We start from the raw sequence: 27,348 nt of genomic DNA on the forward strand, positions 1-27,348 counted from the left end.
CAACCCAAAATGTTCAAAATCCAATTGTTACAGGGACAGAAATTTACCTGTTCCAACTTACATACAAATTCAACTTAAGAACAAACCTACAGTCCCTATCTTGTTCGTATCCCGGGGACTGCCTGTACATACATACTGTTCATCCGTCTGATTTTAATGCAAGCCCCATAATCCAGCTCCATGGAAATGAACACACAACTATTAAAGAGCTGTCCAACCTTTGTTTATGGTTTTCATTTGCCATACTGGATCCTGTTCCCTCCTATCTATACAATGAGATATTACTGTTAGTGATTTATGTAATAACATTGATTATTTATGAGGCACAGCAAATTTTAATCTTCATAATTTTTCTTACAGTATTAGCATGCAATCTGTGCCCGGGAAACATGCTGTGTTGTTTTGCACTGCAATGAATAAACAGCAAAGAGAAGAAGTAACAGGATATGTAGAAAAGAGAAAGTAAAGCCAATTTTAATTGTTTTTATGCCTAAAAAAATACATTTATAGCTGAATAACAAATTTTACCAGGTTTTGCTAGAAAATGTCTTTGTTTGTACTTCTGTAGCATACAGAACTACAGCAGGCAATCAGCAATAACGTTTTTATCTGTTATGGGTTACAAAACAAAAAAATGACCAGTGACAAAAATTATATCACCAAAACACAAAAAAAAAACTTTAACTTCTTCTGACACAATGAAATACCATGGAGTAGTCCCCACCCTTTAGACAAAAACTGAGTGGTTCCCCTGTTTACAAGGTTGTCTGAAGTGCTTGATGGATTTACAAGCTTGTGACAAATAATCTAAAACAGGCCCAATGGCAGGTATTCAGAGATCATAAAATAATAATGTACAGTACATCATTTGTACTTTGTTTTTTTTATCTACAAATACTCATATGACTTCTTTAATAGTGTGTATAGAAAATGGAAGAGAGGAAAGAAAAGGTGGTTCTCATACAGATTTTGGCTATTTTTCTAGAACTACAAAAAACAAGATAAATAAAACTGAAGGTAAAAATTAGAAGAGAAAACGACAATAACGCAGCTCTGCTGCTCCTAAATTCTAGATTTGAGAAATATATAACTTTTAATAATAAGAAATAAATATATATATAAACTTTTAATACATACATGAATACATTAATAAAGACAGCTAACTAAAATTGTTGTGCAACACATCCAAACTTCAGTCAGCTGGGGAATATTCAAGAAATATAATCCTATTTAAACAACTCATTTACAAAATAATTTCAGTCTAGCTTACTATAGCAACAATTAGAAAATAAAATACATGGAGGTAAAATCATCACATTCGCATCTCACATTAGTATTACACATACTTTGTGGACAGATGCATCATGAAAACAGTGTTCAGAACTGTTTTCATGTTAAATCATTTATTTAGATGACTCTTTATTGCATATTAGTCCAGAGCATAAAAAAACCTCTATCTTTATTTATAATATTTTAATACAACCAAAAATGTCAGTTTAGTTTTGCAAGACACCAGACACTATTGCCATTGTGCTAGAAGAGGAGATTGGAGAAAACAAAACCCTCATCACTTGCACTCTTATAAGTCCTGGCCTCTCCTTCTAAAAGGGGCTAGTGTGCATTTGCCTGCTGAATCAATTATTTCAGTACTTTGAGTCACTGAGCTGGAACAGGTATCCATAGCAAGAGCTCTGACTTCTCACGAGATGTTTTTTCAGGTTAATGATTCAAAGTATTCAATTCACAGACAAGTCAGGCAAATGGCATTTTCAAAAGTAGGTCAGCAATGGAAGACTCCTCATTTATCTCACTATATAAAAAGTATGGACCAGGGAGGAACTATATATTTTCACAAGCCACTGAGCCACTAGAAAGAGTGATGACATCCCATTCAATATAATATCAGTATGTTTACTGCAAGGATGACATCATTGAGAATGGGGGAGCTTCAATACCTGTATACATGCAGCTATATCTACGAGGTGGTGAATGGCTAGCTATGCTCTTCATTAATTTAGTGGAAGAGGAATGGTTATTAAAGATTTGAATGCAGCTGTAGCAATGATAGTTAATATGCGCCAAAAAAAGTGGCTTCTTGTTATCAGGGGCAAAACCGGCCCACAGCCAGGCTTTAGTCAGTACTGTCCCTTATGCACCAAGCATATACACTCACCGGCCACTTTATTAAGTACACCTGTTCAATTGCTTGGTAACACAAATTGCTAATCAGCCAATCATATGACAGCAACACAATGCATTTAGGCATCTAGATGTGGCGAAGACAACTTGCTGAAGTTCCAACCCAGCATCAGAATGGGGAAGAAAGGGGATTTAAGTGATTTTGAACATGGCATGGTTGTTGGTGCCAGACGGGCTTGTCTGAGTAGTTCAAAAACTGCTCATCTACTGGGATTTTCACGCACAACCATCTCTAGGGTTCACAGAGAATAAAAAGAAAAAAAGAAAAAATATCCAGTGAGCGGCAGTTGTGTGGACGAAAATGTCTTGTTGATGTCAGAGGAGAATGGGCAGAATGGTTCAAGATGATAGAAAGGCAACAGTAACTCAAATAACCACTCGTTACATCCAAGGTATGTAGAATACCATCTCTGAACGCGCAACACATCGAACCTTGAATCAGATGGGCTACAGTAGCAGAAGACCACACCGGGTGCCTCTCATGTCAGCTAAGAAAAGGAAACGGAGGCTACAATTCGCACAGGCTCACCAAAATTGCACAGGAGAAGATTGGAAAAATGTTGCCTGGTCTGATGAGTCTCAATTTCAGCCGCGACATTCAGATGGTAGCGTCAGAATTTGGCGTAAACCACATGAAAGCATGGATCCACCCTGCCTTGCATCAACGGTTCAGGCTGGTGGTGGTGGTGGTGTAATTGTGTGGAGGATATTTTCTTGATCACCCTAGTGGATCACTGAAGCATTTAGATTGCTTTACATACATGTATAAGAGTATTAGAGGCACAGAAAACCGCAAAGAAAAAATTTGTGGATAAAATAAGGAAGACAGCTGTAGCTCTAGCATTAGCACATATCTTAATGTGTTAAGCACTTTAAAAGTAGGAGTTTAAATATGCTGCTCACTATACTGCATCAAAACCTTAACACTTCCATATCTCTAACCCGACTAAAGGACACAAATGATGAGTTGGTGCTCTAGTACCATTAGGAACCTTTAGTCAAAACTCAAATCCCACCAATGCATTCCTCTACCTATGCTGATTATTAATAACATAGACTTACGAGGTGTAAAATGCTGCTAAAATAGATATACCTACACTTGCAGAGCATTCACGTCCTGCTTTCCGAGTGCAAAGTAGTTCAGTTTGCCAAAGCAATGCATCCTGCTATTGCTTTGTCATTAGAATGAGATCTCGTTGAAGGAAAAAAAAATGGCTGCGATATCTTGCATCTTTGAAGACCTACAGCTGAGTGATTTCCAAATAAGCTTCATTTATTTTTAGTTAGGGTACTTGAATGCATTTTTAAGATTTAACTCCTGAGTTTAGTGTCACTTTAGGCAAAACTACTCCCTTCTTTCCTTTATAGCCAAGGAGAGTGCTATCTTAGCTCCTGTTTGGACTGCAGTTGCCACGGTGCTGTAAATATGATCAGCTATAACACCAGCCATTTGAGGGCTTGGATGTTCGATTCAGAGCTGAAATAAGCACACTGACAACCTTGACAGATGGCACGCCTTGAAAGTAACTGGTTTGGGAGACAGCTAAACTGGTGGGTATAGTTCTCTTTAAACAATAAGCAGAACATGTCAGGAATATGGGATTTTACTTTTTTTTTTTTTAAAGCTGCATATTCTAGGGCTCTCATTCTTATTCCCTCTCAACTTGGTAAGTCACTGTTGTGGAACAAGCATGCATATATCAGGTACCTGGATAACAGATATGTAACATGCTTTTTCCTGGTCAGTATGTGTTGTGTCAGTAGTGAAGCAAAGAGAAAAAACATACCTTTTAAACAATGGCAGCTGCCATATTTCTATCCAGACATGTTCTCTCTAAGCTGGCCATGATGTTGATACTCACAATACAAAGTAACATGTCATATTTCGAATCTGTGACTATGTATTTTTTTTTGTGTTCAGAACAAAAAAGTCCTGGTCTTGTACCACTGACACAACCTTACTAAGCAAATTTTACGTTTTCAGAAGACTTGCTAATGTTATATCAGGAGAACGCATGAGGCATCAGTTAGAACATGTACAAAATAATCAAAACCGAGCAATGGAATATTTACAGTAAACAGTGCGATTAATTTTTAAGGAGCTGCAACAACAAAAAGAAAATGCTATAGGCATAAAGTTTGCTGAGTCTGCAAGACATGGGCGCCTTGTCTTCCGGGGAGGAGGGGCTATGGATCAACAGAGATGCTAGCACTGAACCAGCAAATATTATGCCTACAGCATTCTTTTAAGACTGTAATTCTTTGTTTTAGACTACATTGATTTAATATATCCCAATATAAAAGAACACAAAAAGGCACATTTTAAAGTGAAACAAAAACTTTGAACTTATTACAGTTTTAATTACTACGAAAATACGTACAGTAGCCGACAGCAAACATATGATTATTATTTTAAGGTGCCACATAATACCTGAAAGCAAATATCCAATTTGCTGCCCTGCTTCAGAAGACATTGGGGTTGATTTACTAAATGAATAGAGCATGTTCACTTTCCTAAGTGATCTTTCACTTTGTAAGGGAAATTTCACTTAGCTTAGTGAATTAAGTGAGACTATGCTTCCTTCATTCATCCAATCATGTAAAAGCAAAAATGCACAAAGTGTGCAAACATCCTGTTTTTTTCTTTTCCTTACACATGATTGGGTAGTCCTTCTTATGTGAATTTTCAGCACATTTACTAAGCCAAGTGAAAACTCTCATTCAAGGTAACATGATCTGCTCCTTTAGTTAATCAACCCACAATGATTCTCTCCACACTACCAGGATTAAAAAAAAAAAACCGCTTAAAAAGGTCATTAGATTTAAAATAAAGATGCAATATTCAATCACATACCATATGAAGTAATAAATAATGTAAAGCAACCACTCAAATGTGTTTCATCGTTTTGTAAATTGAGCAAAGGTAAACATGATCAACTGGTGTACTTTACATATCAGCATGCTTGTTTGCACTGCCCACTAATGCAAAAGGACCAATGACCTGAGAACATTAATAACATGAGAAACATCATTCCACAATCGTCTTTAATTAAGTTAACATTAATGCTGAACTTCAGCTAGCCATAAAAAACTGCAAGGGTCAACTGCTCCTTTAGTCTAGGAGGTGAGGAAGAGATGACACTCCTTCACACTGACCATCTCGGAATGTGGATGTGCCCTCGGACAGCTGTGATTGGTCCAGCGGCAAAGAGGAGTGCTTTCAGGGGGACTGGTCGTACAGTGAGGAGGAAGTCACATGGAGCGAGGAGTAAAGTAAAAGTATTTCACTTTATTCTGTTCCCCCTAGATCACACCTACACACAATGCAAGCTACATTTTGAAATACATTGGAGATCAGCTTTAAAGAACTGTTCTAAGCACAGTTTACATTTAAAATGGTTCTCAATTGGTGGCACATATACCACAGCAGTATTTTGGACAGGCTCAAGGGGCATGGTTATAAGTGCAAAACAGTATATGTTATCATTTACAATCAAATTCCTAGAATTCAATAAAATCTGAAAAGAAGAGATACAACTTGTTGTTTTGCTAAATTTGCAATTTAACAATAAACTGTACTTAATAGGTTGATAAATATTTTTAGACATGCTTATAACTAGTGTAAATGCATTTGCTAGATGTAAGCATACTGTACAATAAGGATATATGGTCAATAACTTTTCTGCCCTGTTTAAGCAGTGTTTAAATCTTCTCCAGTTGTAGTGTCCTGTGATGTAGACACATATCGGAGGATTTTATTAAAGTAAAATTGAATACAGGTAACCCTCGATTTACACCAGGGTTAGGTTCCAGAAGGAATGGTTGCAAATAGAAACTGATGTAAATTGAAACCAAGTATATAATGTAAGTCAATGGGAAGTGAAAGTGTTAGGTTACAGGCCTCTCTCAAAAATTATGTAAGTGACATAATACACTATATTTAAAGCTTTGAAATGTATGTTATGAATGCCCCAAAGGAACCCCTGTGCCTCTAGCGTGGCTCTATGTGCCTCCATATCTCCAAGTGTAACCCTCGGCTCCTCCTGTGCTCTTCCATATCTCTGAGTGTACCTCTATGCTCCCCTGTATCTACAAGTGTACCCCTGTGCTCCTCCATATCTTCAAGCGTACCTCCTCTGATCCTCCGCATCTCCAAGTTTAACCCTGTGCTCCTCCAGATCTCCAAGTCTGGCCCGATGCTCCTCCAAATCTCCCAAATTTAACCCTGTGCTCCTCAAGATCTCCAAGTTTAACCCTGTGCTCCTCCAGATCTCCAAGTCTCCAAGTTTAACCCTGTGCTCCTCCAGATCTCCAAGTTTAACCCTGTGCTCCTCCAGATCTCCAAGTTTAACCCTGTGCTCCTCCAGATCTCCAAGTTTAACCCCTCCCCCCTTCAGATCTCCAAGTTTAAGCCTGTGCTCCTTAAGATCTCCAAGTTTAACCCTGTGCTCCTCCAGATCTCCAAGTTTAACCCTGTGCTCCTCCAGATCTCCAAGTTTAACCCTGTGCTCCTCCAGATCTCCAAGTTTAACCCCTCCCCCCTTCAGATCTCCAAGTTTAAGCCTGTGCTCCTTAAGATCTCCAAGTTTAAGCCTGTGCTCCTCCAGATCTCCAAGTTTAACCCTGTGCTCCTCCATATCTTAAACTTTAATCCTGTGCCCCTCTATATCTTCACGTGTACCTCCTGTGATCCTCTGTATTTCCAGGTTTAACCCAGTGCTCCTCCAGATGTCCACGTGTACACTTGTGCATGTCCAAATGTACCCTGAGGTGTCTGTGTATGCCCAAGTGTACTCTTATGGTCTCCTGCAGCTCCAAGTGTACCACCTGTGCTGCCAGCATGTCTCTATGTGCCCGTGTACATCTCCAGGTCTATCCTTGTGCCACCAGCACATGTCCATGTGTGCACGACCATACCTCCAAGTGTCCCTCTGTAGGGGTCCCACAGTTCTTTGAGCCCCTTCCTGATCCGCAATTCTCCAACTGTGCCCCGATCTAGCTGCCAGAGACTCTGCACAGTACTGTACTGTTGCATTGTAGCCACCTGCAGTTGTACTGTGTAGCGTTCCCCTGCGTATCCTTAACCAGTTGACATCCGCGGTGTTAAACCCCCTTCCCATCCAGGCCATTTTTCAGTATTCAGCGCTACACTACGTGGCCCTGTTTCGATGGCAGTCACGTGACTCCCTGTAAAGGGCGCTATTTTGAATTGGCGCAAACGGAACCATTGCAAAATGTGGGCTACCTGTACAAGATTGTATTAAAATACATTTACCCTTTCACTACCAGGCCTTGCACTCCACTTTTACCCTCAGCTGTCCAGACCATTTTGCAATTTCTCACTTTTTTTTCCCATTTTTCATTTACAGCTTTCAGAGTTTGTAAAAGATGGGCACCTACATACATACATAGTAGGCTGCATTTTGTGTTTTTAGTACTTTGGGTTAAAGAAGACTGCGGCATCATGAAAAAGTGTGAGGTGATTCAGTCAACCTGTCCATTGACTACTGCTTTTACCATGATCTAGTAAAATTGTGTTTGCACTCTACCAGTGTGATGAATGTTGTAAGTTACTACACAACCATTTCAGACATGTGGAGACATGATTGGGCATTCCTTCTAAAAAGAGGATGTCAGGTAAATCAAATACGACACTGATAGAGCCCAAAATACTGCTGCCCTTTTCAGTACTGTAAGGGGAAGGAACAGCCCAAAACATTCTATTGGGCTGTTTGAGTAATCTTAGAGGTCAGAGCCAAAGTACATTTTAATTGCAAGCCCAAAGATCACCTGATGGTCTCCAGGCAGGGGCTATCCAGAACCTGCAAGCAATAGCCTATGCAAGAGACATGGCAGGAGCTGAATTTAAAGAAATGACTGAATTGAGTAAATCAGCTCTAAGGTTTTTATGCAAGTAAACCATTTGATATGAACAATGTTTTTACAAAAGCAGCAAAATATAATTGCCCACTAGAATATATTAGTCCAAAGTTCTTAATTCATGCCTTTTCTAATACCTTACTATATAAACAGCTATACTGTTAAAATGTGTGCATCGTGAGGCAGGAGCTGATGATTGTTTATGTAGACAGTTAGGTTTTAAACACTTTGACAAGAAAAGAGGATTATTCATGTGGCCAGCTAAGTTTTGTGAGATATGAGCAGAACAAGGCAGACTATGGTCTGGAGTTCTATCTCTGAATGAGTCTCATAGAAAACGGAGGCCATGGAGGAGGAAAGAGAGCAGAATGAGACATGACACAGCAGAAGGCATGCCTCCCCCTCCTGCCTTCACAGAACGCACCTATAATGGCATCACTTTGTTAGTTGCAATGGCCCAGTTTGCTATAGTTTTCTCTAACATGCTACCTGGTAGTCCAAAATGATAAAAACTAAATATTAATAAGTAATATTTCATACTTTCTTCTCTTAGAAGAGTAATTACAGAAAAAAACACAATGTGGGAAAATTATTAAAAATGGAGCAGACACAGTGTGGAGCAGTTGCACATGGCAACCAATCAAATTCTCTCTTCAGTTTGTTCAGTTAGGATATGAAAATGAAAGATCAAAGCTCATTTGTTACCATGCACAGCTGCTCCAGATTTTGATCAATTCCCCTCTGTATATTCCTTTAACACTGCCACTGACACTCTGGTACTTTTGATTAATATCTCTGAGAAAACTACAATTTTAGCTGATGTTCTTCCTTTTCCCAGCATCTAAACCCACAGATGTTAATCCTTGGAATTAGGCAGTCCCCAGGGAAATGCATTGAAATAATGTTTAGAAAAGCTCTCTTTTATTCACAAAATATCAGGGCAAAGAAATGGAAACCACAGACACCTCCAACTGGTTTTGTATAGGCACATTAGATCTAAATAATTACAAACTTAATTCCATAAAGTTTTCTTAATTCTTGCACATTACATACGTATGGTGATGTCAAGTGTATGAGTGTGGTGGGTGTGTTAGGGGAAGGGTGTAAATTATTTTCACTCTCCAAAACTGCATTTGAAGCAGGAATAAGATACTTGGGTTTCTATGTAAAATAAGAACTGTTCTATCCTCCAGACACTTTCATACCACTGACACCTGAAAGGATTTTCATTGCGGATCTCCTCTGCATGAGTTTCTTTTTACAGTGTGTGATTTTCACACTGTATGAGGGAATCCGCTCAGATATTCAGCTCAGACACACTGTCCGTTGCTGCATTAGAAATTTGAGATAATTGTGCTGTATGAGAGCCCAGAAAGGTTTATGCTGAGGTGCTTTGGATCAACTTACCATTATCTAGTTCAATGCAGGGGTTGTATACAGCCATTGGCCTTTTGTTACGCTGCTTCTTTGACTGTCTGGGTGGAGCACGTGGAGAAATTGAGGTTGTCTCATCTAAAGTGTCATCAGGAAGGTTTTTGAAAATCTGACAAAAGAAAAAAAGATATTTACTGCAAAAATGTTTTTAAAAATCTTTAATATGCTTACTTTTAATAATACCTTCTTGTCTAATTTTTATATGTAAAAGTACATACAGTGCACAGCTTTGATTCTGGTAAATGCTAGTCTGCATGTGTATGTACACAGCAAGCATTTACAAAGCTCAAGTGTTAAACTGCTTTCTTGAAACTTTTAAATCCCAGTATGGGAATGTTTAATATACATCTTAAAAAGGGGAAAAAATAGAAGTTTGGGGTTAATTTGACTTTTTAAGTTTATAAGTTTCTATATTAAAATGTCATATATATAAACATGTTTGTTCATATATATAAAAAAAACATTACAGAGTTCACCCATATTGCAAATTCTACAAAGCATTAGGGGTTTTCTAAAACGAAAGTACAGCAGAATCTGTTTTGTTTCAGACTCCTCTTCTGTGATTGAAACTCTGTGAAACCCTTCCGCAGTATGTGTAAATTTCAAAAATAAATAAATAAATTGTAAAACAGTTAAAGCCTAATCCCAGTAACAACTGTTGTTTTAGTTTTAAATGGAGAGGATAAAAGGCATTGAACCCGTCAGGTTTTTGTTATGTGTTTTCACTGACAACACTAATGTTGGGACAGGTAGTGATATAAATACTAGTGATGTAATGTTGGAACAGGAAGTGATGGTAAATCTCAGCAGTTAGGGCACAGACTGCCACAAAACACAATTTTTCAGTGAAATGGGAAAGCATTTGAACTCATCCAATGTCATTATACTGATCTGACATCATGCTCCACAGTGACAACCGCTCCCCTCAGTACTTGTCCTGCTGTCAAAGGCTGTCAGAAGGACATGAAGTACAGTGAAATCTTGCTTTTAGGCCCCATTCACACTGCGCGATATCACGCAAATGCTTGCATTGAGCAAGCTAGAATCGCAGCAAAATCCGCTCCAAAAAGGGTCCTGCTGTAGCGACGCACGACCCGCGACAGCAGGACCCTTTGCCCCATTGCCAAGCATTGGAGAGGGATATCGCGCGGTACATAGCCGCGATATTGCGGGAATTACCGCGCGATAAATCGCTCAGTGTGAACGGGGCCTTAGAGTCACGGTCAGCAATACAAGTTTAAAAGAAGTATTTACTTTTTACAAATTTGATATTTTAAAGCATGGGGAAACAAGCATAGAGCACCATCTGCTGGCTGAAAATGTAAATATGAACTATTTATATGAAACATTTAATATTTACTGGACAAAAAAAAAAGTTCAAAAGCTAAAGCCCTTGTGAACTAGGTTTAAAGACATAATAGCTATTAAATTGTATGTCAGGGCAAAAAAACCCCCCAGATTTAGCACATCTCTAAAATACATGTACACCTTGCCACGCTTTATTTCTTTACAAATGCTGCACAAGTACAGAAAAAGCCTGTTCATCAGACAGAAATCCAGTGAGTTCCTAACTCTCAAACTCTGTTTGATCAGTGTTGTCAGCACTTCTTGCTGGAATACAGAACTCCACCTATCTGCCATCTCCCTCTTTCTCTTTCCACATGCATACATTGATTTCTTTTCCAACAAAACAGTGCTGGTGCCTTGACCACCAAGAGCCTGTTCACACATGTCAATAGAACATACAACAGCTACCCCTGCAAGGTTTTTACAAGCCTGATGATGATGTCACAAGGAGTAATAAAGGTTGTTTTTCCCCCCTACATTAACAAAGGCAAAAGGAACAAATAATGCTAGGACACGGTCTATAGTGGGAGAGGGAAATTTGGGGGTACATTAGACTAATGCCTGGTTATACACTCTAAAAAAAAACATGGTAGTGAGTAGTGATCTTATTCATATGTACATCACGCCATGAATACAGTACATCTCGTATTCATCAGCTATGTCATGTTTTAGAGCAGTGGAATTTTTAGATGTCAGTAATGTTAAATTAATACAAGGTTACCAGAAAGTGAAAATAAAGTGTGTTTCACGTTGTAATAATAAAATGAATAAAGTAGCCCATATTGTAAAACAAAATACTTGAAAAATTACTGTAAAGTTCAATTATCTTTATGAAAGCACTCTCTGACCTTGTGCTTTCAAACAGTTACAAAACCCATCTGTAACCAGCAATAACCTTAAAATACACAGATACAGGAGACGTATTGTACATTAGGAATTTTTTACATTGCTAAGAATGTTAACAAAAGAAAAAAAAAGATTTTTTTCAACCTACAGGAAAAAGGAAGTCTACTCTCCAAGCATCACGTGTAAAGCAGTGTAGCCATCACTGTACGATATGCACTTTATAAAGGGTGTTAAACACTACGAAGGCCTAAGTACTTGCAATTCATACAGTTGTAACTATGGATAACTGGGACAGAACTAAATAGATAATCAGCATAACAAATATATAGTTTTAAGCCATATAGGGACATAAGATAACATTTCCAGGCTGCATGTACAGTCATGTAAAAAATTAAGCACACTCCATGGAAATTGTTGACTTTGTCAGAATATCTGAACACGCAGATAGATCTTTATTAAAAAAAAGCAGACAGATAATGGTTATATACCTAAATAAAAATGTGAAAAAAATTGCATTTTTAATAATTTACCAAAAATATAAACAGAAATAAAACGGTGTACTTTTTAAAGCGTAAGTACACTCTTCTCATCAAAAGCTGATATGTAAACCGTAGTAGAAATGACTTCTTGTAGGCAATTACATTTTCACCACTTCTCCATGCAAAGTTCCTTCAGATTCAAGATGTTTCTGAGTTTCCTTGCAGGAACTGTCCGTTGCAATATCCCCCTACAAAATTGCAATATAAATCAGATCAGGGCTTTGACTAGGGCATAACCCTCTATTTCTTCTTTTTAAGTCATTCCTTGCGTGTCACTAATCTACTAACTGACATAACAGTCTGGATGTCACAACATTTCTTAAAACTCAACCTTTCAAAAACTGAGCTCATGATATTTCCTCCCGCCCGTGCATCTTCCCCCAACGTTTCCCTTGAGATTGATAACACAACTATCCAGCCCTCCCCTCATGCCAAGGTCCTAGGTGTCATCCTTGACTCAGACCTCACCCTACTTTCCCACATCCAATCACTATCCAAAACCTGCCGCCTTCACCTTCTTAACAGCTCCAAAATACGCCCCTTCCTCACCAATGAAACCGCAAAATTACTCATCCACTCACTTGTCATTTCTCGTCTTGACTATTGTAACTCCCTCCTCATTGGCCTTCCACTACACAGGATATCCCCCCTTCAGTCTATCATGAATGCAGCTGCCAGACTCATCCACTTGACCAACCGCTCAGTGTCTGCAACCCCCCTCTGTCAATCACTACACTGGCTTCCACTCGCCCAGAGGATAAAATTCAAAATATTAACAGTCACTTATAAAGCCATCCACAACTCTGCCCCCGGATATATCTCAGACCTAGTCTCAAAATATCACCCTAACCGTCCACTCCGCTCTTCCCTAGACCTCCTGCATTCCAGCTCCCTAGTCAACTCCTCCCATACTCGCCTCCAGGACTTCTCTAGAGTCTCTCCCATCCTCTGAAACTCTTTACCCCAACCTGTCCGCCTAGCTCCCACCTTGACTGTCTTTAGGCGTTCCCTAAAGACTCATCTCTTCAGGGAAGCTTATCCCACCTCAACCTAATCACTGAACCTTCACATTCTCAAATAATTCATACCCACACAGCTACCTCCTCATGTATCATTTCCCCCTCCTCTTTTAGATTGTAAGCCCTCAGGGGCAGGGCCCTCCTTACCATCTTGTCTTGAATTGTATTGTAATGTCTTCCTTACTTTGTAAAGCGCTGCGCAAACTGTTGGCGCTATATAAATACTATGTAATAATAATAATAATTCCTTGGTGGATTTGTTGGGTGGTTCGGATAATTATTATTATTAGGGATACACCGATAAAATCGGCCGAAAATGGCACTTTTGGCATAATGCCAAATCTGAGTGTTTGTACCCGCTTTCCTTCCTGACAGCTGTCACAGAAAGCTAAGTGAGCAGTGCAGGGACTAGAGCTCAGCCTCCTGTGACAGCGCTGGCTGTCTCCGCCCACAGACCGCTCTGCCGGACTGTGATAGGAGGCTGAGCGGTGTGGGAGGAGAGACACCGGCCGCTCACAGCGCTCTCCTACCGCAGCACTCGGCCGGCTGTCACATTTTCTCTCCTCCCCGCTGGGACACAGAGCAGCGCCCAGCGGGGAGGAAAGAAAGCAGGGATGCGCCGATGTATCAGCAGGAAAATTGCCCTTTTGGCATTCAGTCCCTAATATGTGTGTGTGTGTGTGTGTATATATATATACACACATACATACATACACACTGTATATATGAAAAAAAAATGTGTAGTATATTCTACTGCATATTAAGACATATTTTTGTTGAAATGCCTGTTGTGGACATCTATTTATTGTGAATAACCTTGTGCTAGTGTTAAATGCATCAAGGGTGGGTCACTTGAAGGCAGAGCAAGCTGTTGGATCTGCATAAAGATTTTATTTATTGTGACTTCAACGGTGGGTCATGCTTCTTTCGCCCAGGTGGCGAAGCTTGAGAGTGGAGCGTTGATGATTTCCTATTGATCGGTTACCTTCGGTTGACTTGTTAGGCCGACTATTAGATCTATTAGACAGGATGCCAAATAATAGGCAGCAGAAGGAGTTTACATGGCACGTGTTGGATTCTAAGCCTGCATCAGGAAGTGCTTTTCCTGGCAGATCTCCTGGTAGGAAACTTTGCAAAAGCTTCACAAAAAACAATTTACTTAAGAAAACCATACACAGTAAGGCATTATACCAAACATACTGAAAATATATTAGGATTCCTTGGATCTTCTTCTGTACACATGGATGCTTGTTCATTGAATTTGTTCTGTAATATCACTCTACAAAATGAATAAAATTCATCCTTAAAAAAATTGATTTAGGGTTTACATATACTTAAAGAGAAGTATGAGGTGAGTGAAAATCACTCAGCCTCATAGTTCGAGCCCATGTGTGACAATGAAACTGTCACACATCAGCGCAATAGATCGGGAAGTGAGCGAACACATACCGTCGCTCAATTACTTCTCGATCATGTCTCTGCAGAGAACCGTGGCCGTCACTCGCGGCTCCCTGCAGGGATTCCCCCCCCCTCCCCGCTCCGATCTTCCAGCGCTGACTGGCGGAACGGACGGGGGAGGGGGCGGTACAGCTGGCTCTGCCTCTAGATAGGCAGAGCCAGCTGTCAATCACGCAGCTGGGTGGATCTCGACAGCAATGAGCTTTGGGTCACGGGAGAACACTAGTTTGTGTCCTCCCGTGACCCTTAGGAGAACTATGGGGAAAAACAACACTTACCCCATAGTTCTCCTTTAAAGTTAAGCTAAAAATGAAAAATAAATAATTTGAGGATATTGATAACACTAGGGTGCCTTTAACTTCAAAATGTTAGGGGCATATTTATAAAGCAGTGAATCTGACATTCAACAAACATTCACTGCAGGTAAATCTTCCTGGAGCATGTGTTTTGAATGACAGTGATTGATTCACCACCAGTGAATGTTTGATGAAAGTCACATTAACTGCTTTATAAAAATGCCCCTAAGGGTTTGCAAATCATGAAAGTTCACATTTAGCAGCACAGATCCTGTTGTGTCTCACTGCTAAGATACCATAAATTCAAAATAATTATCACTTTGGTTCAAAGAATTTGCCTGCTTAGCTTTTATTCCTCTTTGATGAAAACGCCTGCTCTTCGGCTTAAGATTCTCTTTCTTCCTAGTGGAACCACACTGCCCTCTTATGAGTAATGCTCGGGACACAAGTCTGAGTTTACTACTCAAGAGAAACCAAATACCAGAAATAATCCTATTAAGTCAGTTCCAAATTATTCAAATAATCTCAAAATAATCAAACCTCATCACAACAATAAAGAAGTGAAAATGAAAGCATACATTAAAGTTAGAAATATTTAAACAAAGAACATCTACAACCAACAAGTACAATTATTAGATAAATACTATTTTTAAAGATTAATAGCTGTGCTTCAGTAAGTCAAATAATATTAATGCATTTAAATGCACAACCATACTAGTATCCAAGCACTTACTTTTTTTCCAACAGTAGGAGTGCTGGCAAAGAGCTGAATTTAAAAAGATTTACCTGCCAAGAAATGTAATTATTTTATCCAATTCAGAAATCACCACCAGAATTTGACCTCACTTTCCTCTAGTGCACTTAAAGCAATAAAGACAACTAAAGCCTGTTTCTAGAATGGACTGAGAAGGTCCCTGTGTGCTTTCTACTACTATCAGCTAGTTTCTTGAGCACTGTGCAGTGTACTAAAGCTAGTGCTGCCCTTTCCAAGTTTGAATATTGATTTACAGGGAACTACAGAAGGCTAATATAAAGACAGATAAAGTTACTATATAAAGCTGAACTTCAGACAGATACAGTATAAAATATAATTCGAAACGCTATAATCCTTAATACTTCACTTGTTGTGTTTTTCTAAAGCTTGCAGTGTAAGCACCTGAATTTGACCTGATGCTATCCTCTAGCAGTCCCTGTACAGCAGCATTCAGACAGTCGGTGGCAAAAGCATCATAAGGAGCCAATCAGGCTGCTGATAGGAGGAGAGAGAGCAGACTGACTGAGATGAGCTCATCACTCTACTGCTTCTCCTGTCACTGTCCATTCACAGGCTAGGGGAGGGACAAGACCTGTAAGTGTTACTAAACTTCAGCAGACCAAAATCAGGTCTTACACTCTGCTAGACAGGGCTGTGCTGTGAGCAAGATATGTGGAAAATCACAGGAAAGGATGGACAGACACACAAATCCTTTGTCAGGTAAAACAACTCTCACATATTTAAGAGAGTATGCATAGCTGTGAATTCAGTGGTGTTCAGTTTTAAAAATACATTTTAAGGATTTTATTGATAAATACATATCTGGGTTAAGTAGGGGTATTATTACACATGCCAACCTTTCTATTTACCAGCAGAAACCCAATGGCTTTACTGTAAATGGAATGTTTAATTGTGTTGTTTATTTTTAGATTCTTTATGGTTAGGACTGAAATTTACACACGCTGAATGACTCACAGCTGTGCCTTATCCTAGGGCAGGGGTGGACAAATTAATATGCTCTTGAGGAATCAGCTGACAGAAGGAGCAGGTCAGCTCTTCTGGGCGACACAGTGACTCAGTCACTATCGCCCCCAGAAGAAGGGACCCTGCGTGGCCCCGAAACATTGGCTGTATGACTCATGTGACAATTTAATAAAAAGTGTTTTACTTCTTGCACACATCATTGAGTGTTGGTGGCTTGGATTATGGACTGTATCTAAAAGAGACAGGTAGAACTCAGAAACAAAAACAATTTTTTTATGTAACAATTGTTTATATTTGTAGAACAAAGATTTTATACATCTAGCTAAAAGGAGGTATGAAACAGCAACTTAAAAAAGTATACAACTAAAATAAAAAACAACCCAAAACACCAGTATAGTTTCCCTTTAAAATGTAATTGTTCATGCATGCCTTGAGTTATTTCGAAATACTTTTCAGATGTATCCAGCAAATTAGAGATCCTTGGTTGGAAAGCTATTGTATAGGCTACCACATTACACTGATCCATACTGACAATAAGACACTTGTCTAAGTCTGTCAGTCTTGGGTGAATGCCAATATGTATTAACAATGAAAACGGTCTTCCTGGTTCTTCCTTCATGCTGGCGTCACCTCAATTGACTTGTTTTTTAGATTTCTGTAGAATGTGAACACATCACATAAAATGAAAAATAGAAGTGAAGCTACAGGGGTATATATAGCTGTATACTTCCAATTTTATGTGCATTGTTCACATTGTTAATCAGCAACTCTAAGCAACAAGGTACATAAATCTGTGACAGCCAATGCTATGAGGGAGACATTGCAACTCTGCGTGAATCTAAACTCTATGCCATCCATTGCTCCCTTCATACTCCTATATCCTCAAACCCCACCCCCTGGCCACATGATACTTACATCTATACAACCACTTTCCTTTTGATCGCAGCAGTGAGCAAGTGGGAGAGTCTGAAGCTGGCTGTGCACTGCTCAAAATGCAAACAGTTTATCCCCCGATTGGCAGCCCTCCCCCCCATTTTTCAAATGACTTTCCTTGAAGCAGCCGGTCCAAAATATGTTTTGATTTTTGGCCAAACAGTGAAAGCAATCAGCTGCAGTCACTGTTCACGTATTCTGAGAGCTGCGGCTGTCAGTATACAGACCATTGAGTGGCTATCATCCCCTGCGGGAAAAAAAAACCCACTACCCGGCCTTAGTCACCAAAAATTCAAGGCTGAATAGTGACTGCAGCCAATCAGTTGTTCTGGCAGAATACAATAAGCAAGCGAGGGGGATTACCTCATCCATGCTTAATCCTACGGGCTGAAAAAGAAAAAAAACGCCCAGTATATGGCCAGCTTTAGAACTGCTGTTTTAAAAACAACTGGCAAAAAATGGGACGGTGTGTGGCATGATCCACTACAGGTGGATAAAAAGCAGGTAAAGTAGATAGCATCCCATTAACTAATTTTCATATCAGTCTACACACTACCTTTAACTACCTCCTGGCTGGCCGTTGCAAAAGAAAGGCCGTCCGGGAGCTCTCTAGATCTGAGCGGGCATCTTTAGACGTCCGCTCAGACACGCCCCTTGCGCGCTGCTGGGCGCGCGAGAGCGAGAAATGTCCGATATTTAAAAACCGGCAGCGATGCCTGTTAACATGCAAGCGATCGGCCGGCTATAGAGCCGGCGGATCGCTTGTATGGGGTAACGATCGGTGTCCCCCCTCCGCGTTCCCCCCGTTGTCCCGCTGGTGCCTGTGTCACAGGGGATCAGAGGCATCCACATATTTTCCCATCACATAGGGGGGTTTTATTAGCCTCCGTATGTAATAGCAATAAAGTTTAGTGGAAAAAAAAATTTAAGTTTCCCTCCCAAAAAATTTAAAGTTACACATAAATTAAAAAAAACAAATTTTTTTTTTTAAAGTACCCGCACATACATACACGCATGCAAACATGCGTCGGGGGTGCATACGTGAAAAACGACGATTGCGCCCATTACGCCGCACGTTACATATCGCCGCGAACGTCACAGTGAGAGCAATCATTCTAGGGCCATCAATCACTGATAACACTAAACTGATGAGCGGTAAAAGCTTTTAAAGCGTCGCCTATGGCCAATTTTGCGTATGGTAGTTTTCTGTGATTTCACGGGTGCGCGCAATGTTAAAAGCTTGACATGTTTGGTGTCTATTTATCCGACGTGACCCCGACTTTTATATTTTACAAAAAAACTGGGTAATAATAAATGTTTCCTAACATAATGTTAAAAAAAAAATTTCAGTAATTTTTCCTAATTATAGTAAAAAAAGTGGTGATTAAATACCACCAAAAGAAAGCTCTATCTGTCCCCCAAAAAATGGTATAAAATTAACTTCAGTACAGTGTTGCATGACAGAATAAATGTTAGTCAAAATACCGCAGCGCTGAACACTGAAAAATGGCCTGGACAGGGGGTCTAAACACCTGGTCTTCAAGCGGTTAAAGAACAAGTTAATTATTAGAGGGGTGGGAATTTATTAAATGACAAGTTCACTAAAAGCAAACTTGACCTAAAAACAAAATGGGGGGAATTTATTAAAACTGGAGCAGACAAAATCTGGAGCAGTTGGCCATAGTAACCAATCAGCTTCTTTCTTCAGTTTGTTCAGGTAAGATTTGAAAATGAAAGCAAGATGCTGATTGGTTGCTGGGCACAGCTGCTCCAGGTTTTGTCTGCTCCAGTTTTGATAAATTCCCCTCTGTGTGTCTCATATTTGCAGTTACCAAATGCCCTAAAACTACTAAAGCTTACTTTTGGTATGTACGTTCAGTACATACACTCAGCAGCACTTCATCTTTTAGTTTTCGCTGATTCATGCAGTATGGATAATTTAGTAAAATTATTCAGTTCTGTCCACAGCAACAACACAAGTAATAACATTCATTATCAGCCAAAACTTGAGCTGACCATGCACATAATCTGACCGTACAATCTTTCTATAATCAATTTTGGAGTTACGAAAACTATGTCATATAAGAACCTACCTAAACGATGCAAGCAATCTATATCCAGTCAGGCCCTTGAACTACATAGCTGGTAGATCCCAAAAAAGATTGTATGGTCAGATTGTAACATGTATGGTGAGCTTTAAAGTGAAAGTTGGAAGCCGACTGTTGCCATAAGTAACATTTCCACTTTCATTTACTGTAACAGCTCCACTCTGTGCTTGAAAATGTAATCACTAGCTATTAAAACAATCCCAAATAGGTTATAAGAGGTTAAAGAAGTCAGTGAGGTTGGGCAAATACCTTTTCATGGTTATCAATGAGTATTTCAACAACAATGTTTTGAAACTTCAGGTCCATGATAGCTGCTACAGTTTCTTCTTGAGGTCTCATCAAAGTAGGGCCAAACACCACTCCCAGATTAGCTACAGTCATCAAATTTATCTTGGCATGGCTGGAGACACTTAAAAAAGAAATGTCAAATTACGTCAGTGATGTACATGCATATGCATAGATTTATCATTATTAAAACTAAACCACTGGGCGCTAGCTCTATCAATTAGCTCTGACCCTCAAGCAGTGTGAATCACAAGCTTGACTCAAATGGGTGGAGGAGGAAATGTTCAAGCTTCATGTAAGTGGAATAAAGCAGACAATTTTTACTTAAAATAGATAAATGCAATAAACCATGTAAGGCACCATACAATACTACTGTTTTAACATTAGATAATTGACAGGAAAATGTAAAGATCTATTTTTTATGCAAACTATGTATATTCCATTACCCCTAGAAGGGCTCCACAACAAAAGTTACTTACTAAGCCAAGTGCTTGATGAGCAGGTCCAGCATTTCTCGATTTTTCTCAGGAAGTTTGTAAACTAAGAAATGAATAGCATTCACCCGAGTCTCTGGGCTTCCACCTTCTGCAAGAGAAAATGGGAGAACGCATCTAGTTATATTTAAATGTCGAACTATTAAATAAGCATTTGTTATGGTCTGTTAGGTAGGAAGTACTTCTAACAGGAGTGTACTGAGAAGAACAGTGCAGAAGACAAAGTTCATGGTGGGTTTAATGACTTGTAAATGAATGGAGACAATTATACGACAGAAAGTGAAATGATAAACTCAGCAATTTGACTTCTGTCTGATCCCTATAGGCAGCATTAGATTAAGGCAGAAAAGGGCCATAGGCAAGGTAGACATGCCCATGTCTTCAAATAATATTGATAAATCAATTTCAACAAAGAAGCCAGGTTGAGAAGGCACCCTATTTGCATTGTCTGTTCTAGGCATGGATCCATCAGATACCAACCGCCTACAAGTACATCCTCCCTTGTGAAGTAATAAGCAAGTACACACCCTAGACCAAGTGTGCTATTCTCCTGGTTTGCTGAAGGAGCAGGGTGCTTGTAGAAGGGCTTCCAGGACATCCACTGGGCCCTTTGCCTTGTGAATGATCTGGCTCTGCCATTAGGTGATGTGCGAGAATTATCTGAATTACATAATGTTTTAAAAATTACAGGTTTTTTTGCATTCCTAATGCTAACAATATAAGATGAGTACTGGAGTTCTTGTTCCTGGAAAGTCTTTTTCATTTATCTACATGTCAGCTGTATACCACCATACAATCGTCGCTTATGTAATTACCCCTTGTAATCATGGCACTGAAAATCCAGTAGCTTTGCAGGCTACCTCTACGACAGTCTTACAGTTCTGATAATATTGTTACTCAAACTTGTGTCACCCCTCTTCCCTGTTCAAACCCCCTGGGTGCAAATCCTCTTTTAGCTCATGCATCACTGGCCTTACAGATAACCAACATTAAAGCAAGTCATCCCTTTCCACAATAGCCAGCACAACCCATTTCAAGCCCCCAGTTTAACCCTTTCACAACCGGAAGGCAATTACATTTTTTCTAATTCAATGCTATACTTGCATCTGTTAGATACAGCATTAAAACACTGGAATATTACCATCTTCAGGCTGCAGTGTCATCTGCAGGTTAAAGGCTTATTTTTGTGAAGGAAACTGTAGCCTGCATGTGATCACTATGCCATAGTTGGCATGGTGATAACATGATCAGGAATCACAGTTGTTTGTGTGGACCAGAGCTGTCAGTCACAGCTACATTTCCACGGTAGCACAAGATCATTGGCTAGCTGTCAAAGATGGTACATAGATTAACCCTCCCACAACACAGGGGAATGTTAATCAAAAGACTGTGGGCAGGAAGCAGTTAAATCCCTATTTTCACTGCTTAGAAACCGTTCCTAAAAGGGAGTATGTACTCATCTTGACAATATTCCCACTTTTGTGAAAACTACTGCCAGACAGTAGATGGAATAAAACAGTGGATTATATGTTTCCACATCTCTGAGTCCATACAAGTCATCCATTTACAGTAGGTGGCAAGCCCTACCACAAAACGCCGAGTAGAATGTTTACAAGTGGTATGTGTCCCACTGTTCAGGAACTAAGGGGAAAGAGCATTAATTCAGCAGGGAAAGCTAGTTGTTGAACATTGACCATAAGTTGCTATAAATCTGTAATGAAAACGAACAATAGTCATATAAAAAGAAAAAAAAATAAGCAGCTTAATTAGTACTCATGTGCTGTATTGACCAAGAGTTGTACTGTTCTTCCCCTTTTTCGAGCGAGTATGCCTGCTTAGACCCAATAGTGTAAACAATTATTAATTTATGCCTCTTTTTAGATGTCTCTACATTTTTGCTGTCAGATACGTATTTATTTGAAATAATCCACAACTAAAACTAAGCATACTGTTAGTTATAAGTGGCTGAGCACTGAGCTATAAAGTCAGTGTGACGTTAGAAGCCCCAGTACGCAGATGGTTTAATGAGAACTGCAGAACATAGGAGGTTGAAAGATGAAGCACATACTGCTTCAGACACCACTCAATATTCTGGGCACACCACCTTTCTTCCTCATTCTGCTGAAATCTATCCAGGTCAATAAGCAACAAAATTTTATTATTAAAATGCCTAAGGTACCAGAGAAACATCTCAAGTAAGTTAAAAACACCATCTATTGCATAGACGCTCCAATCCATTTACGTTTTGAAAAAACTGTGGTCAGAACAATGTCCAATTGTCATTCCTTCTACCTTTATATAGATCTCATTCTGAGCTATACATTTGTCTAAGATGCCTGCTGTGACCTAAAAAGCAGTCATTTTTGAACAGTGGTGCTAATAGTTTTTAAGAACTGAAACAGTTTCAACTAATACACATTAGATATTTCTATTTTAAAATGTTTAGCAGTTTCAAAAGTCAGAAGCATGTTGTATGTTAAAATACCTGTAACAAAAAAAAAGAAAAAGAAAAGAAAGAAAAAGATGGAAATAGAAATAACTTAATAAGCAAAAGCCATATCAATCTTAGTGAGGAATCACCCTATCAGAGAAGTCAGGATGAGCCAAATAAATCTATAACCTTTACATCTACCAAGGTGGAAGCTCAGATAAAACGATTCAGAATGAGAGTACAGGCAGACAAACAAGAATGATAAGAGCAGATAAAGTAAATTAAGCAGAAAAGAAACAAGAAACGGAGTAAGAAGATATAGGAAAGAAAAGATTGTGGACAAAAGAGTAAGGGCAAAAAAAATGACCTTCTCTTATCCTACCCTATTCTCAGGATCTACATAAGTATTTTAATATCCTTCTTGCAGAAGTTCTGGGCTTTGATTAAAGACAAACCTTACTACTTTTTCAGAGAACACGCTTTAAATTTAGTATTGTCATGTGAATTTTTTTTATGCTTGCTATTCTACTTTTTTGGTATCAGCTTCAATACGCAGATTTATAAAATGGCCACAAGAATGATGGCAGTTGATGTAGCCTATATTAGTTGTAAAACCCAACCAAATGACATTTACTTTGTTCAGTGTGACAACAATGGAGCATGCCTACAAAATGTGTGTTCCAACCGAAGCATATTTGACAGGGTGACAATGCAGGAGCACAGCTAAGAAACAGAAAGAGAGCACTGTCACCCTATAACAGGAGGTGCCAAGGACCTTGATGTCAGAATCACCTAATATTTTAATGAAGGCTACAGATTTAAATTGAAAATTATATTCAAATGGCGTTTACATGTTAAAGAAAAAGAGGCTCAGACAATGCTTTGCTAGCCAATAAAAGTAATAGACCTCTTGCGGTGTCTACCCTTAAAAAGGATTTTACAAGTTTTAAATTAATTACAGGTTCACCTTAAAAGAAGGCTTGATAACTGGCTGTAGATTAATCAAACAACTACAGAGATTCCTCACTTACCGACTTACCTGTTTTGCAACCGCTCGCACTTACAACCGACCTCCGACCTTATGTGCGGGAACGTGGCAGCGCCAGTGTGACGTCTCGCTGGCGGAAGTGACGTGCTCCGTTCTTCACCGCGGGTCTCAGGAAGTACTTTATTGTTCGATGTACAGCACACTGTTCAGTACTGTAAATCTGCAACACTATACAGTACTGTACTAATGCAGTACAGTACTGTATAGAGTTCCTCACTTAACGACCAATTCGTTTAACGACCTGGTCGTAGGAACGGAACTCGGTCATCAAGTGAGGAATACCTGTACATTACTTTGCAAGGTGAACAGGGCTGCAACAACAAATGTATTTAATCGATGATAATGAGCATCATTGCCAACAATTCTCTTTATCAATTAATTGATTCTCCTTCTCTCCTCCCCGCTGGGAGCCAGTGTTTCATCAGCTCTGTGTCCCCTCCAATCCCCGCCGCTACCACCAGGGATCAGAGGGGACACAGACCCCCTGCCGCCGATGCCTGCTGCATTCTTCAGGAGTAGAGAAAATTTCTGTTTCCAGAAGTTTCATTTCGGAATAGCAGCATTTTACCAGCCATCCTTCAAAGCATAAACCAGGAGAATAACCTCACCATCATGTTACATATGAACCAGCAACAAAAAGTATGTCTGCACTGATCAGTTATTGCACTCGCTTTAAAAGGACTCATAAACAGAGCTGTACAAATGGGTCCGTGATGTGTGATTCCACTTGTATCTCCTTACAGCATCATACATTACCCACTGTATTTTTGGAACCTTTGTATTGTTTAAAAAGCTAGAATTCCCCTTTAGAATTTGCTTCCACCAAGGATCTGCTGATAACCAACAGTAAATAAAGTGAATATTTACTGGCAGGATTGATGAATTTTTCATGCCGCTCGTATGTCATCAGTGGTTCTGGCAGGCTCCTGAAAACACAAGGACAGCTCAAAGTTAAAACAAACCCTGTCAAGTCATTCCAATATTTACTAGTTATACAACACTTTTTTTTAAGTGTTAGCAGGGAACGAATTAGCAGATACTTTACTGGAAGTGCTCATTTACCTTAAATGCTATAGAAGTCCAAAAAACTGTATAAAACACAAATGCTCATTTAAAAGTTGGCTTATTTTACAATTTAATGAAAAAAGTCAACTATTAATGTCATAGCCTGAGAGAAATGCACATTTACTGGTATACATATATTTTATGAGATGCTGAATGAAAAATTCTGCCCATCTTTTCCTGTATAAAAAAAAAATTAGCATAGCAACAGTTGCTGCACCACATGACATGCATACTATTGGAGGTGATTTTATCTTCACCAGCTATGCAAGTTTGTTTTACTTATACCATTAAAGGTTGTTGTACAAGAATAGGGAATTTCAGGGTAGTGATGTGGGATTGTGATTGGTTGGGATCAGCATGGTGACAACTTTTGGGATTTTAGGCAATTTTCTACCCCAAAAATGCTTATTTATACCGAGCAAAAAAGGCATGACAGTCATTTGGAGAGGCAACCCACATGCAAACAGGGCTACCGTTCAATGGGTACTCAGTAATATAAGCCAACAGAAGTTAAAAACAGCTTTATTGGTTCACCAAATACCCAACACATTGTGGGGGCAAAGTATGCTCCCCCTGCATCAGGGCTATGAGATAAATACAAATATAAAACTTTGGCTCACCTTGCTGTATTTTGCAAACAGTGCAGTGCAACAGGCTGTGTAAACTAATATTCTTTGATGTAATACAGAGCACTTCAACCACCAGTATCCACCAGAAAGGTGTTAGGGTGCTTGGCACAGCAGACTCAGGCTAATAGGTAATCATGTGTGCACAGCTAAATAAATATACCAAAATGGAATAAAGGGGTGGCCCTTTTATTCCATTTTGGTATATTTATTGAGTGACACATTTTGGGGGCAAATTATGCTCCCCTGCATCAGGGCTATGAGATAAATACAAATATAGAACTTGTAAATAAAACCAGAAAATTAAGAACAAGACCATAAATATGTCTTGCATACAAGTACCACATTACTTATCAAGTGATTTGGTGGCCATTCACACCCTTCGTGATCTACCAGCATCAGCTTTAGAGCTACTGGTAGATCACGATCTACCTAATGGGCACCCCTGCTCTAACACATATTAACTGGGTTCTGTAGATCAGGCTGATTAGGTGACAGAGCCATTTCAAAAGCAAAGAGAACACTAGAGCCACATTAGTTATATGGTCGGAATAGTTAACTAGTTAAAACTCACCTTAAATACTGCTTTAAAGCACTTGTGATGGTCTTGACTTCCCACTCTCCAGCTTCACTTAAGTCCACATCGCATCCAACTTTCACATCTCCGAAAAAACACATCAAGAATACACAAGTTTATTGTCTTAAAACTTTAAAGATCAAGTATAGTGTTTGTTCAGTGTGTGCTCATTCTTGTCATTAGTATTGCAGTAAGTTTAATGTAAATACATTTTTGATGTGTATCATATTTACATGCTTGCTTGTCTATAGTTATTTTATTCAATATAAACATTTTGCAGATTAACCACAAGCCTCTTTCCTTAACAACATATCAGTCACTCAAGAAATCCATAGTTTAAAATGAGTGGTCAACATATAGTCTTGCTTTCTTAGAAGCAGTAAAGCAGATTCATTGCGTAGCACTGCAGAGCCTGCAACTGTAATAATTAAATATGGCTTTCACTATGTACAAATAAAATTACAAACTGCACAAAGAAAAAAACGTTTTACAAGATTAGCACATACAGATAGGCTTATTTACGTGTTTTTAATGTTTTATTATGGTTTAGTGAGCAGGCACTGCATTTACAATAACTGCAACAGAGTTATCAAAAACTGAAACTGCAGTTATTCTTTTAAATATACTTTTGGATCACTGTACGATTCCCCAGTTTAGTGGCTGTATTGTACATAATATAGAACCAAATACAGGCCATCACCGACAGAAATTTACAGTGATCATAAAAATTACATTAATATGTAATATGGAACATGTAATTTCCATAGCCATCTTCGTTTGTTAAATTAAATACTTTCAGAACAGTAGGGAAAGGAGAGAAGGGTTGTAGTATGGTCAAGGGGGAAAAAGGGCAGAGTTTGAGTAGTAGTATGCGTCCCTTTTGAACTGGCCATGCACAAAGGTTTTTCTCATTTGGCTCCTTGGGCTCAATAGAAAGAAAAAACAAACCCTCAATATCCCACTTACTCTAAGAGTGGATGGCAGTCCACTGTATTCTGCCACTGTTAGAGGACCACAACAGTAAC

At 39.1% G+C, this 27,348-nt stretch overlaps 1 protein-coding gene across 1 annotated transcript in view; it reads right to left on the reverse strand.

Moving 5' to 3' along the window:
- Positions 1-27,348, reverse strand: part of ARHGAP10 (Rho GTPase activating protein 10) — a 231,975-nt gene that overhangs the window by 66,097 nt on the left and 138,530 nt on the right. The window contains exons 15-19 of the mRNA XM_018554263.1: positions 26,321-26,408; positions 24,923-24,981; positions 20,562-20,667; positions 20,047-20,206; positions 9,487-9,622 (exon numbers count right to left, since the gene is read on the reverse strand). Coding sequence (XP_018409765.1) covers positions 9,487-9,622; positions 20,047-20,206; positions 20,562-20,667; positions 24,923-24,981; positions 26,321-26,408 — 549 coding nt within the window. The remainder of the gene's footprint in view (positions 1-9,486; positions 9,623-20,046; positions 20,207-20,561; positions 20,668-24,922; positions 24,982-26,320; positions 26,409-27,348) is intronic.

This window comes from Nanorana parkeri, unplaced genomic scaffold (assembly GCF_000935625.1).
Source record: "Nanorana parkeri isolate BGI_ZX_2015 unplaced genomic scaffold, ASM93562v1 scaffold150, whole genome shotgun sequence".
NCBI classification, from domain to species: domain Eukaryota; kingdom Metazoa; phylum Chordata; class Amphibia; order Anura; family Dicroglossidae; genus Nanorana; species Nanorana parkeri.